Below are 14,171 nucleotides of genomic sequence, written 5' to 3' on the forward strand. Positions count from 1 at the left end.
TGTTTCCTAATTCCAGAATCTGGTTCCTTTTAAAAGATGGGGAAAAGTTGGAAGGAAGAATCGAGCAGACATCTCTAGAAGGAGGGCAAGAGCTGGATGAGGCTGAAAATTGCTCTCTTGATACTACTGAGAATCCTGTGTGCAGGGCCCCCTTGGACTTGTGGGGACAAGACAGGCAAAATGACTCCGGCTGCTGCCAGAGATTGGGACACCCAGAGAAGAATGAGACCAAACTCTGCACATGAAAAACAACAGTCATTATTACAACAACAACAACAACTAAATAAGCAAAATATAAACACGCACGATAAAGACAGGGTCCGAGGATGGGAGCAAGGTCCGAGCCAAGGCTACCTGGTTACAGGAAGCCCTTGCTGCCCACAGTCCTGGAGACAGTACAAGGCCCAGGTGATTTCTGAGCCTCTGAGATCACAGCTCCTGGTGGGACAAGGTTCTACTGAACTGACGAGGACAAAGGAACAAAGCAGATGACACGGCAGAGCAGTGACCACATCAAAGCCCACGATGCAGTGAGCACGGAGTGGACACAGGCCATGTCCACGCTCAGCTCCTCACCGCCTCCTCCTGTCCCACCTGCAGCAGACAGAGCACAGCAAGCACACAGATTCTGGAAGGTTCTCAGCGCTTCCATTTATTTTTCTCAAACTTTAAGAATCCTTTCCTTTATTATCCCATCAACGCCACATGGCAGGAATTAGAAAAAACAAAATTCCTATACAGATTTTATTTCCAACAGGCAAGACATTATTACTCAGTGGAACACGAAGTTAAGACAGGGATGGAGGTGGCCCAGCCCTGCCTCTGCTGGAACAGGCAAGTGGATCAGGGAAGAGAACACAGGTCAGGGTGGGGAGGGGTCGTGGTGGGCAGGGGTGGGCCAGTCTCACCACCTCCTCACATTATGCTATGAGGAACACAGACACATTCAGATGCAGCTGCAGAAAGAGGAGTCACGGGATCTGAAGCCACAAAAGTGGGACCGTGCATCACTCAGTCCCACGAGACTGCTGTCTCACACTGTGAAAGAAAATAATCATGAACAAATTCAGGTCAGTCATGTAAGTGCTGACCTTCCCAACAGCCCCCCACATGCTCAAATGTCCCATTCAAGGATCCCCACCACCCGGGCCATCTCCTCCACCCCAACATCTCTCCCAATCTAGGCCCTCCAGGGTCTCACCTTTAGGATCCGTGAGAGACACATCAGAGCCCTAGGCACTGTCACTGCCTGGGGAAGAACAAAACCAGGACGTGGTCAGAACCCACAGGAGAGAAACTAGAGAAGGAACTTTAGGAGGGTGAGCCCGCCCATGGCCTCCTGTCTGCACCCTCACAGGGGTCTCTGGAATCACAGCCCCTCTACACTTACTTGCAGCCTGAGCGTAGCTCCCTCCTTTTTCACCTGTAAGAAGAAAACATCACGTGAGAGGCCAGGGAGAAGACTGAGTTGTGAGACCCTAGAGGAACCCCCTAGTCCTGGACCACAGAGAACTTTCCAGAACTGTTGACCAAAACCCATGATAGGATCACGAACACGAAGAAAGGAGATGTGGGGGGACTGGATCAACTTCTTCCCTGCTGGGAGTCTGTCCTTAGCAGGAACATTCCCTCTCTGACCTTCAAGTGCTGGTAATCTGGTCCCCAACTGGAATTATGAAGGTGAAAAAATCTGTCTTTCATTTTCACATGTGCTTTACAAAAGGATAGGTGCCAGTCTCCAGACTGGCAAGCAATGTTTCTGAATGGTACCGCCCAATACACACGCAGGCAAGCTTCCACCTGGGCTTGAAACCCCCCAGTGAGACAAGAAAACTCAGATCCCTCCCTCCCTTCCCTACCTGAGTGCTTCTTTCTCCAGATCACAGCTCCAGCCACCACGGCGCCAGTGACCAAGAGAACCAGGCCAACAATGAGGCCCATGATGGGGACGGTGGGCTGAGGAGGTTCTGTGGAGGAAAGGGAAGGGACCCTGACCTCAGGCCTGAATTCCGACCTTGCTGAACGTGTCCAGAAGGGCTCCTGCTTTATCTGAGAGGAAGCTCCACCCCTCACATCCCTCCTTACCCCATCTCAGGGTGAGGGGCTCCTGAAGCCCCTCGTGCTGTACATGGCACGTGTATCTCTGCTCCTCTCCAGAAGGCACCACCAGGGCCACCCACTTCTGGAAGGTTCTGTCCCCTGAAGGCCTGGTCTCCACAAGCTCCATGTCCTGGGTCTGGTCCTCCCCATCACGCTGCCAGGTCAGTGAGATCTCCTTAGGGTAGAAGCCCAGGGCCCAGCACCTCAGGGTGACCTCACGGTCAGAGATGGGGTGATGGGTCACGTGTGTCTTTGGAGGGTCTGAGGAGGAAGAATCAGAAAATTCACACTTAGTGTTACCTTCATGGGCCACTGAAGCAGCATCATGTAAACATCCTGAGAATGAACAGCACAACAGGTTTGAAAAGAAGCAGCAAAAACACCAGACACCAGCCTGGACTCCGGGGTCTGGGAAAATCTCCCAGTCCTTGGAAAGTTCTAGAATAAGGATGAAAACCAAGGTAGGAGGCTCCAGGTAAAGGGGAGAATACAGAGCAATGGGCCTGACTTTGCTGGAGGCTGAATGACTCAGAAAAGCTGGAGTCAGGCCTCCTAAGATGTTCTTAGGCTGAGAACAGGCCTTGACAGAGAAAGTCATGGTTCACAAAATGGGGGTCAGGGTCAAAGGGCGCCGCTGGTCAGTTATTTCAGGGCTGGTTTCCTGTTTCTTCCCCAAAGCGACTGGATTCCTTCACTGTCTTTCAGAGAAGTGAGGCCACCGGCGAGTCACTGTCTTGTACAGAATATGAAAACCTGGGTGGATTCCTCCCTCTCCCGACAAGAAGTTGGGGCGGTGTTCCCACAGGGACCCCATTTCCTCCCCTTGTGGGAAGCCAGCTCCAGCCCGAGGGGAGACCAGGGAGGCCCTGCGGCCCCTCGTACCTGCGCGCTGCAGCGTGTCCTTCCCGGTCTCCAGGTATCTGAGGAGCCACTCCACGCAGGTGCCCTCCAGGTAGTTCCTGTGTTGCTCTGTAACACCGGGCGCCTCACACTCTTGCTTGGTGATCTGAGCCGCCGCGTCGGCCGCGGTCCAGGAGCGCAGGTCCTCGTTCAGGGCGATGTAATCGGCGCCGTCGTAGGCGTACTGTCTGTACCCGCGGAGGAGGCGACCGTTCGGCCCCACGTCGCAGCCGCGCATCTCCTGGAGGGTGTGAGACCCTGACCCCGCCCCGACCAGCCGCAGCGATTAAACCCAAACGGAAAATGAAACCGGGTAAAGTCCCGCCGTTTCCTCCCGAGTCTGGGGACTGGGCGGGTCCCGCAATGTTGGGGTGACCCTCGGACCCGGAGACTCGGGGCGACGCCGGCCCGTCCCTGGGGATGGGGGTCGTGACCCGGACCCGGGCCCGCGTCGCTCACCGGCCTCGCTCTGGTTGTAGTAGCCGCGCAAGGTGCTCAGGTTCACTCGGTAAATCTGTGCGGCGCCCTTGAGTTTCCGCGTCTCCTCTTCCCAGTACTCCGGCCCCTCCTGCTCCACCCACGGCGCCCGCGGCTCACCCCTCGGATTCGGGGCGTCGCTGTCGAACCGCACGAACTGCGTGTCGTCCACGTAGCCGACGGCGATGAAGCGGGGCTCCCCGCGGCCGGGCCGGGACACCCCGGTGAGGAAGTACCTCAGGGAGTGGGAGCCTGGGGGCGGGGAGGGGTGAGACCCGGTCCGACCCTCCTCCCGGCGCGGGTCCCCGGGTCCGAGGTGACGGGGTCGGGAGGGGGTGGGGGCGAGGGGCTCGTGAGACGGAAAAGGTGTGGAGGTCGGAGAAGGGCCGGCACCCCGTGGGGAGAGAAGAGGGGGCGGGAAGCACGAGAGGGAACAGGCGGGGACCGGGGTGAGGGGGCGGGTCTGGACCGGGGGCGGCGGCGTGGCTCCTTCCCTGGGAGTCCTGACCCCCGACCCCCGGGGTCTCCTCGCTCCTCCCCGCAGGGGCCGTTCCCTCCCGACCCCGCACTCACCCGCCCAGGTCTCGGTCAGGGCCAGGGCCCCCAAGAGCAGCAGGAAGAGGGCTCGCGGTGCCACGACCTGCATCCTCCGGGTTTGGGGAGAAACTGAGTGCGGCGGAGACTTTATAACCGGGAACCGCGGGGACGCTGATTGGCTTCTTCAGAAACCGGACACGCAATGGGAGTGAGAAGTGGGGTCGCGTCACGACTGTCCAGGCAGGAGGGCCCGACACAGGTTGTGAGAGAGAAAGTGAAACTCGGGGAGACTGGGAATCCCCACCACGGGGCGTCCCCGTCCCAGAGACCGCCTGACACCCTGAGAGCCTGAGAGCCTGCCCCTCCCGGGACCTGGGACTTTGCCTGATCCCTCCCCTCCTGCACCGAGAGCTCTTTGTCACAGTGTCTCCCTGAGTCCTGGCCCAGGGACTGTGTAGTCAGCGATTTTCACAACATTGTGGTCAGAATATTTATACAGCCGTACAAACTAGTGACGACCCCAAAGATAATTTTGTTCATGTGGATACTTCTATCGGTACTTTCCAAAGTATAAATAATAGAGTTTAAATTTTTTAAATTAATTTATTTAGAATAATATTAATAACCCATGATTTAATGTGAAAAATAACTACTTCCCAAAATAAACACGGTAGTGGGAAAAGTGGAGCTTTTCAGATTTTTATATTTTTGCAAGTCTCTCTGTTTCTTGTCTGTCTCATTAGAAGACCCCTGGATGTTCATGTTTGCTTCTTCAATGAATCCATTATTTTGACTGAAGTCTATGAAAATAAAAAGGCCCACACATATGTGGGAGTAGTATTTTTAAAAACCTTTTCAGACAGTCATGGATGTTAGTCTTTGATACAAAACGAAAACTACACGAGTGGTAATTTCTCAAAGGTTATTTTCAAAGTGGACCTGAAACAATATTATTAACTCTTTCCTATTCTGTTACGTTAAACTCCATAACCCTATTTTGCACATAGAATGTCTCTTGTACTAACGTAAGATTTTTAAAAAGTAATACGTTGTTTCACTAAGTTATACAGATCTTCCAGTGTCATTCATTCTTTCAAGTAAACATTGTATTCCATGAAGAAGAGGGTAGTTCAGGTCACACAAATTATTTTCCTTGGGAAATAGTACTTTGGAATGTAGCAAAAGGGCTTGATGGGTACTTCCCATGTCATCTTAGAAGGTACTTTTAAAATGTGGATTTAAGGGAGTTCCCTAGCCATCCAGTGGTTAGGACTCAGAGCTGTCACTGCCATGGCCTGGGTTCAAGGGTTCAATCCCTGTTCAGGTAACTAAGATCCCACATGCTGTGGGGCATGGCCCAAAAAAAAAGTGGATTTAAGGATGATTTAGGAAACAAAAGAATTTTTATGTATTTTTAAAAACTTTTTTTTAATGAGGTATAGTTGATTTACAATGTTGTGTTAATTTCTGCTATACAGCAAAGTGGTTCAGCTATACATGTGTATATACATTCTTTTTCATTTTCTTTTCCATTATAGCTTATTAAGGAAAGATAAAAATTTGTAATGCATCAACCAGAATGTTTTAAAGCAAACCTGCTTTTTTTTTCTGCAAGTAAGTTGTGGTGAAAATAATTACATTGCAGTTTGCTACAGTAGTCTCCATCACTGCTAAGTTATACCTCAAAGCAAATGTCAACATAGTGGAAAGTCAAATAATATCTTAGTAATGCTACGAAAGTAGATTTCACCTCATGGATCTCATGAAAGGGTCTCAGTGACTTCAAGGGTCCCACAGATCACACTCTGAGAGCTGCTGTTCGAATAAACCTGGGAAAATCTCCTAACTGACCCTTGCCTTTGCCTCCTCTTCGTTTTGGAGAATCCCTCTCCCTGAGCTGGACTCCCTGCCTCCCCACACTTAGCTGAGGGCCCTGCCCCCGGGGCTCCTCTAGGAGAGAACTTACCCCTTGGAAATTGATCCCAGAGAGTGTCCTCATTCTGGGAAGGGGGGTAGGGGGACAGGTGTTTCCCCTTTGGACCTGGAAACAGTTTGCGCCTGAAGGCACCGTACCCACTCATAACCTAGTTTGGTTTTGTTACACACCAGCTAAGTATGTATTCATATCCCAGACAGAAATCTGATATCGTCTCTAAGAGAAATAATATTGGCCCTTTCATGGGTCCAGTATATATGACTTGAGGCCCAGAAAGCATGAAGAGCAGTCCTGTCCAATAGAATGTTCTGTGGTGAAGGAATTGTTCTATATCTGTACTGTCAAAATCAGGAAGCCACTAGCTACAGGTCGCTATTTAGCACCTCAAAAGTGGCTACTGGGGCTTCCCTGGTGGCGCAGTGGTTGAGAGTCCGCCTGCCGATGCAGGGGTAAATATGTGGCTAGTAGCTAGCCTATTGGGCATTGCATATCTATAATGTTCTTAATTTCCAGTCTCTTCCCCCAAAAAGATACTGTGTGACTCATAAGTTGATGCATATTAAAATAACCTTCATATGGAAATCATGGACTTGTCTATGTGGGTCTTAGATATATCCTTAAAATGCAGCATGCGCAGAAAGTTTCATTAACATGTATTTTAACAACTAGAGTGTTCAGACATTAAGGACACCGTGGTTTATCGCCTTAAGGTCATATGTGTTCAAGACTGCCCATCTCTGGAGCTAATTCTTGTCTTTCTAACCTTGAGCTCTTGCTGTTCTTTTCATTAACCTGGTAAATATAAGCAGACACTGAAGTCTTCACTTAGCCCAAGAGAAAGTATTCACTGAACACAGCATATATCAAATACCTTGTAGGACCTGTACTTACTTGTGAAATTATAAAGCAGGAGATGGAAACCTTAGAATCCACCACCTTAGAATTCTTTACTGACTATTCCTGCTATTCGTTCCCCCCAAATTCAATCAATTCTGTTTCCCTTCACCCTTGGACCCCTCTCTCCTAGACAAAAAAATACATGAATTTTTTACATTTGGGGAATGAAGAGTTGTATGACCCAAAGGTGAAAAACCACTAAAAAGTCATAAATTTTCTCTATGTCAAACAGACATTCACAAAGATACTAACACATGCCCTTATCAAACTCAAAGACAAAAAAATTGACAAACAGGTAGCAATGATTTTCAGCCAAAGACCACCAGGAGAACATCTGTGGGCAAACAAGTTGGATTTATTACTGGATGCAGCGAGGGAGATGACACATCATCGGGGACCATGGTGTCTTAGTGTGAGGTGATAGAACATATACAGGAAGTGGGCTCTGGTTGGGTGATTTGGAGAAGTGTGTATGGAGGAGGGGCTCACTCTAGATTGGGTGTTGTCAGGAAGTGGGGGCAATTCTATGACTGGGCATGTCGGTGAATCTTCCCTGTAAGGAGGAAAGACTAGAGTGAGGATGCAACTGTGATTGGAAAGAAGCCGTGGTTGCTGGTATCAGCACAGGGAGAGGTTTGATACATTGTGAGGTGCACAGTGCTGCCTTGTTTGGTCTGTGCTTGGACAGAATGATGTCGTGGTCTTGTTTTGTCTCACTGTGTCATGGTCTCAGGTGTCCCTGTCTGATGTTGATGTTCTGTGGGGTGACGTATGTCCAACAGGAGAAGAACACGGCTGCGTGGTGAGCACCAGCCCAGCTTCTGGCAACGCTGAGGTCTAAGGTAAACGTCAGACCAGCTTCTGATGTTGGAGGCTGCTTTGTCCTTCCTGAATTCAGTGTTTAAAACAACTAAATCCCAAACAAAACATAATTAAAGTGTATTAGAAAACAATTTGGAAAATAAATGCAAATGTCAAACAAATATATAACAAATAAACGTAAAGAAAAATGCAGATGTGGAATAAGGAATGGGAATAAGTTAAAATCTATCATCTTGGCAAAGATAATAGTATGAGGAGAGTATTGACAGGAATTTAGGGAGAGTATACTGTCATAAAGGTTGATGGGATTGAAAACTGGTGCGAAAATTTCAAAGGTCACTATGCAAAATGTCTCAATTTCAGGACATTTACATTAAAAATTTTTTTTATTTTGTATTGGTGTATAGGTAATTTACAATGTTGCAGGGTGTTTTGTTATTTTAGGTGTACAGCAACTTGACTCACTTATGCATAGATGTATATATGTCCTTTTTTGGGTTCTCTTCCCATATAGGTTATCATAGAGTGTTGATTAGGGTTCCTTGTGCTATACAGTGGGTCCTTGTTGATGATTTTATAAATAGTAGTGTGTATATGTTCATCTCAACCTGCTCATTTTTCCCTGCCCACCACCTTTCCCTTTTGGTAACCATAAGTTTCTTTTCTAAATCTGTGAGGCTGTTTCTCTTTTGTAAAGAAGTTCATTTGTATCCATTTTTAGATTCCATCTGTAAGTGATATCATAGGATACTTGTCTTTTCCTGTTTCACTTCCTTCCTTGTGGCTGGAAATGGCATTATTTCATCCTTTTTATGGCTGAGTAATATTCCATTGTGTATATGTATCCTATCTTCATTATGCATTCATCTGTCCTTATACACTTAGGTTGCTTCCATGTCTTGGCTATTGTACATAGTGCTGCCATGATCGTTGGGGTGCCCGTGTCTTTTAAAACTATGGTTTTCTCCGGATCTAGGCCCAGGATTGGGATTGCTGGGTCACATGGTACTTGTATGTTTACTTTGTTAATCAACCTCCATACTGTTCTCCCTAGTGGATGTACCGATTTACATTCCCACCAACAGTGTAGGAGGGTTGCCTTCAATATGTTTACATTATGACATAGAACTTTCTCTTTCAGAAATTTATCCTGCGAAGATAATCACACATGTTCTCAAAAACATATATTCAAGGATGTTCTTGAATTGTGGTTTATAAAAGCAAAGAGTGGAAACAAGCTAAATGCTATAGTCATTGTAATGATGGTAACTATGAATAGAGGAACACTTAATAAGAATTAAAGCAATAATGCCATGTGATTTACATAGTGGGTCAAATTTATTCCTCAAAGCAAACCCACGAGGGGATTTCCCTGGTGGTCTAGCGGCTAAGACTCCGAGCTCCCAAGGCAGGGGGCCCGGGTTCGATCCCTGGTCAGGGAACTAGATCCCGCATGCCACAGTGAAGACCTGGTGCAGCCAATAAACAAATAGATTAATTAATTAAAACAAAAAGCAAACCCATGAGGCACCCAACATGTGATCCCTTTGTACAGACACAGAGAGAGAGACTCAGAGAGGAGACACAGAAGTGGAGACTCAGAGAGGTTAAGGAGTGTATATTTCAAGGCTACCTTCAATCAGGATCTGGAGACACTGGAGAAAAAATGAAGAACAACTGTTAGGACCTGGGTATGTGCAACAGGCACTGTGGTGAGGGAGATGGACAGAAATGACAAAGATCAAAAATGTAAATCACTACCGAGCTAAATGCTGTGCGGAAGAAGGTAATGATGTTATGAAAGCAGATAAACCAGGAGACCTGGCGGCTCCCCCACCACTGTTAGCAATGATATTTGAAAGATGTAAAATATATATGGTGTATTAAACAAAAACAGAATTCTATACAATTATATAAAATCATGGAACCAAAAAGTGCTCTTTGAAATTAAAATTAATGTCATAGAAGTGTATAATTCAGTAGATGAATTGAAAAATTACAGTCATACTCACAGTAAGTAATAGGAATAGAAAAGTAATGGCAAGGAGGAGAGAAGACCTATAAGAATATTCCTCTATCAATCACGAGATTCCAGCGAGTAAGCAATACAAGTTTCAAAAATAAGGGAGAGTAGGAAATAATAAAAAATTATTTTCAAGGAAACCTCTCGGAGTTTACAGACAAAAATTTACATCTGGAATGGCCTAAGCAAACTCTTACTGCAGTTGATAAAAACAGACCGACACTAAGAAACATCACAGTGAAATTGCAGAAAGGATGGAAAAGAAGAGAGACCTTGAAAACTTCAAGAGGCAAAAAACATGGGCCTGGAGGCTAGAAGACAGTGAAGCAATGCCTTCCGAATTCTAAGGAAAAAATCAGTATTTCCAACACAGAGTTGTATATTGAGTCAAGATGAGAGTAAGTCCTAGGGTAGCCTAAGACATTTCAGAGTGAGAATGTTTTCCTTTCCATGTTCCCTTCTTCAGGATACTGTTAGACAAAGTGCGGGTGAAATGATGGAGAAAACCAACAGCAGGGAAACATGGGATCCAGGCAACAGGGAAGCCTTGTAAAATTATACAGTAGGAGAGAGAGGCAGAGGGCTGCCCAGAATGAGGAGAAGGAGATCCGGGACGTCAGCCCTGCCCCAGGTGTGCAGGGAACCAGTCTCCGTGTGGCAGCACGGAAGGCTGTGGGAGAGTCTGTGCAAAGAGGTGAAGTTGGTGGAATATCCGATGTGCTTGAATGTATTCAGAAAGACTTAGATTCTGCACAGAGTTTTAGAATGATTTAAAATGAGTACAATATGGGGCTTCCCTGGTGGTGAAGTGGTTAAGGATCTGCCTGCCAGTGCAGGGGACAAGGGTTTGAGCCCTGGTCCGGGAAGATCCCACGTGCTGTGGAGCAACTAAGCCCGTGTGGCACTACTACTGAGCCTGCACTCTAGAGCCCTTGAGCCACAACTACTGAGCCCGCCTGCTGCAACCACTGAAGCCCGCGCACCTAGAGCCCATGCTCCGCAACAAGAGAAGCCACCGCAATGAGAAGCCCGCGCACTGCAACAAAGAGTAGCCCCGCTCGCTGCAACTAGAGAAAGCCCGCATGCAGCAATGAAGACCCAAAGCAGACAAATAAACTAAAAAAAAAAAAAAAATGAGTACAACAAAAGTAAGATATTATTTATTCCAGCGAAATCTTAAATATCCATTCAAGAAAAGTAATCATAGTCTACTAAATGCTCACTTGTGACTAACATTTCCGTCATCATCATAAGGCAAATATTGCGCACTGAGCTAATCAAAATTACAAAACTGATAGATTTATAACTATTTTGGAAGGACAGGGGTGTGTGAAAGAAAAACCAATTAACTAAAGATGATACATAAAACTGAAAGCAAAGGAGTATTAAAGGCATGCTTTTTAGAGAAATAGAAGAAACAATTAGAGAATCAGCTTAAGAACTAAAAGAGCTTCTCTCTGAGATTCAAGAGACGGGGGACATGGAAGATTGGGGACTTTGGTCTAGATATCAAGTCTTGTAGAATTATTTTACTTTTTAAAACTATGTGCACATATCCATTAGCTAAAAATAAAAAGACAACCTAGTAGATGAGAGAATGGCCTTTGGCCTTAGGAATTGTTCTGTTAAGAAGAGTCATAGAAATGGAGCAGTAGTTGGAAGGAAACTGTACACAGAGTGGTGAATGTTTATGGGAGAATTTTGTTTTGATTTATTTATTTTTGTTTGATTAATTTTAATGGGAGGAATTGCAGCATGTTTGTAGGCAGGGACGAAGGAGCAGTAGAGAGTGGGAAACTGATGACACAGGGGAGGATGGAGTCGGATCCTGTACCTACGCTGAGGGGCAGACTTAGACAGGAGGGGACCATCCATCATCACTGGTGGAAAGGTGAGATACAGGTGCAGATGTGGGAATAGTGGAGGAGGAGGACGTAATTCTCACCCGAGTGCTCTTTTTTTCTGAGTGAAAAAAAACGCTCATCATTAAGAACAGGGAGTGAGGGATGAGTGGATGGGTCTGAGGGGAAAGGAGGAAATGAGAAATAGCCCTCTCAGGGGTGTGAGAGTGAGCTAACTGGGAAATGGCATCTGGAGAGTGCAGGGTGGGGGCCACTGAGGTCTGGGCTGGTCAGCTTAGAGAAATTTCCAGCTCTTGGGCAATGACAGGAGGATGTATAAGAAACGAAAGAAAAATGCAACAAAATATCTGCAAATGTGAGGATTACATTCTTTTTACTTTGTCATTTATCACTTTCGACACTTTATTACTTGCTTTACAGTGAACATACATTATATCCTATATTATACGTTACACATATACATAATAATAAGAATTAAAAAGCTTTGTTTAAATTTTTAAAAGGAAGGCAAGTGGGCAGAAAAAGTGAAGAGCTGTGGGCACAGAGATGGACGTGCTGGGCTCCGTGCCTGAGCTCTGGGCAGTGAACTCACACAGCCTTTTCTCCTTTTCTCAGGACTGTGTTTTCTTTGGAGGGCAAGCAGGATTTTTCCCTTCTTTTTTCAGTGTGGTCACTTATTAGGACCTTGTCACCTCTTTGATGCTTCTAAGATAGTTTTTATATTTTACATGGCATTTTCAGCTATTTTCAGTGAGCAGAATTCTCCCTACAATCCAGCCTATCTTTTCCAGTAATGGAATTTCTGTGGCAGAATAGCTCAGTTAAAAGACTTTTGGTGCCAAAGTAGAGGATGTGTGTCCTAATGCACGATCTGAAGAGGATCTGTCAGGTGTTTTACAAGTGCAAGGGATTTTAATGTAATTTTTGAAAGCATATTTACTTACACAGAAGGGGATAGAAAAGGTACTCAAGGGTACACAAAATAAATAATTCATGTTCTCCCTCTCGTCCCCCATTTGCCCAAGTCCTCTACTTGGAAACCACTGCAGTTGGCAATTTCTCATTTTCCTTCTCCCCAAATATATCTATGCATTAATGAACACTGTTATGTCAGTAAAAGACCTCAGGCTACAGACTGGGAGAAATTATTTGCAAATTCACATATCTGATGAAGGACTTGTTTTAGAATATACATAGAACGCTTAAACTCAATAATATGAAAACAATTTAAAAATGAAGGAAAGTCTGAACAGACACCTCTTCAAGAAGATCTATCAATGGAACTGCATATGAAAAGATGCTCAAAATCATATATTATTAGGAAATGTAAATTTTAAAAAATGATGTATCATCACACCTATTAGAATAGCTAGAATCCAAGAACTGGTGATACCAAGTGCTGTCCGGGATGTGGAGCGACAGAAACCCTCACTCACTGGGGCAGGCATGCGAAGCAGCACAGCCCCTAGAAATGATGGTCAGCGGTTTCTTATAAAGCTGCACATAGACCCTCCATCCAGTCTACTGAGCGCTCTAGTCCTCGTGCAACTCATCTGAAAACGTATATATGCACAAACCCCTGCACACCAAAGTTTATAGCAGAGCGCCCCTCAAGTGTGGGCTGCACATAGTGACTTCCTTCTAAAGACTACAGTATGGAAAGTAGGGAAGTAAAAATAAAAGTTCACAAGGAGAAACCTGGGAAATGTACCTTAGCTGGGTGATAAGGTGAACTTATTACTGATAATCAAGTGGAGAGTATGCACCCTTGTTGTGTGGAGAATGTCACTTCATCTCTGTGGTCTTCTTCCCCAAAATACTTTGCCGCAGTCAACCAACTTGAATAGAGGGACATTCTACAGTATCCCTGAGCAGTACTCAAAAACATCAAGGTCATCAAACACAAGGGACCTCTGAGAGACTGTCACAGCCACAGGAGCCTGAAGGAGACATGATTGGGACTTAACACAATGTGTCTTTGATAGGATCGTAGATCAGGAAAAGGAAAAACTAATGAAGTCCAAATAAATTCTGGAGTTTAGTAATAATGTGTCAATATTGCGTCATTAGCTGTGACAAATGTAAGATGGTGATATAAGATATTACCACAGGGAGACTGAGCATGGGATTTACAGGAACTCTCTACTAACTCTGCTACTTTTTTTGTGAATCTCAAACTACACTAAACTGAAAAAAAAAAAAAGTATATCTGCCAGAAACAAACAGGGAGTGAAATAATATTCGACTTTGAGTTTTCCAGAGTGTTTTCATCAATGAGCTGGAGAGACGGGTTGTGGAGAGGAAAGATGGAAACCTCAGACACAAGGCAGGGCTCCTGGGCTCTCCTACCCTCTAATCCCCACCGCATCCCCAAGCCCTACCCCAGAGCTGCTCAGGCAGCATCTTCATCCCCTCATTGCTGACCAGCCTCCAGGGCTGCCATCTCTGTCGGACTCAGACCACAGCCCATCCTCTCCCTTCCCTGTGCTGAATAGGAGAGGGCGGAGTGGTGGCGCCCCCGTGTGGCCACAGTTGCTGATGACAGGAGACCTGAGCTCCCCTTTGACCCCCTTACAAAAGACCTGCCCCTGGTTTCCGTGGGCTCCTAGCAGTGGGT

The 14,171-nt window shown here is 46.1% G+C and overlaps 1 protein-coding gene across 1 annotated transcript; it reads right to left on the reverse strand.

The window, feature by feature from the left end:
• Window positions 1-734: 734 nt before the first annotated feature.
• On the reverse strand, window positions 735-4,123 carry LOC103086977 (BOLA class I histocompatibility antigen, alpha chain BL3-7-like). Its single transcript, XM_007449218.1, has 8 exons — window positions 4,051-4,123; window positions 3,460-3,729; window positions 2,983-3,258; window positions 2,086-2,361; window positions 1,860-1,967; window positions 1,391-1,423; window positions 1,202-1,249; window positions 735-1,038 (listed from the first exon to the last, which is right to left on the reverse strand). Exons 1-7 carry the CDS (start codon window positions 4,121-4,123, stop codon window positions 1,233-1,235), a joined length of 1,053 nt encoding a protein of 350 aa, XP_007449280.1. The 3' UTR covers window positions 735-1,038; window positions 1,202-1,232.
• Window positions 4,124-14,171: the final 10,048 nt, after the last annotated feature.

This window comes from Lipotes vexillifer, unplaced genomic scaffold (genome assembly GCF_000442215.2).
Source record: "Lipotes vexillifer unplaced genomic scaffold, Lipotes_vexillifer_v1.1 scaffold657, whole genome shotgun sequence".
In the NCBI taxonomy this organism is placed as follows: Eukaryota; Metazoa; Chordata; class Mammalia; order Artiodactyla; family Lipotidae; genus Lipotes; species Lipotes vexillifer.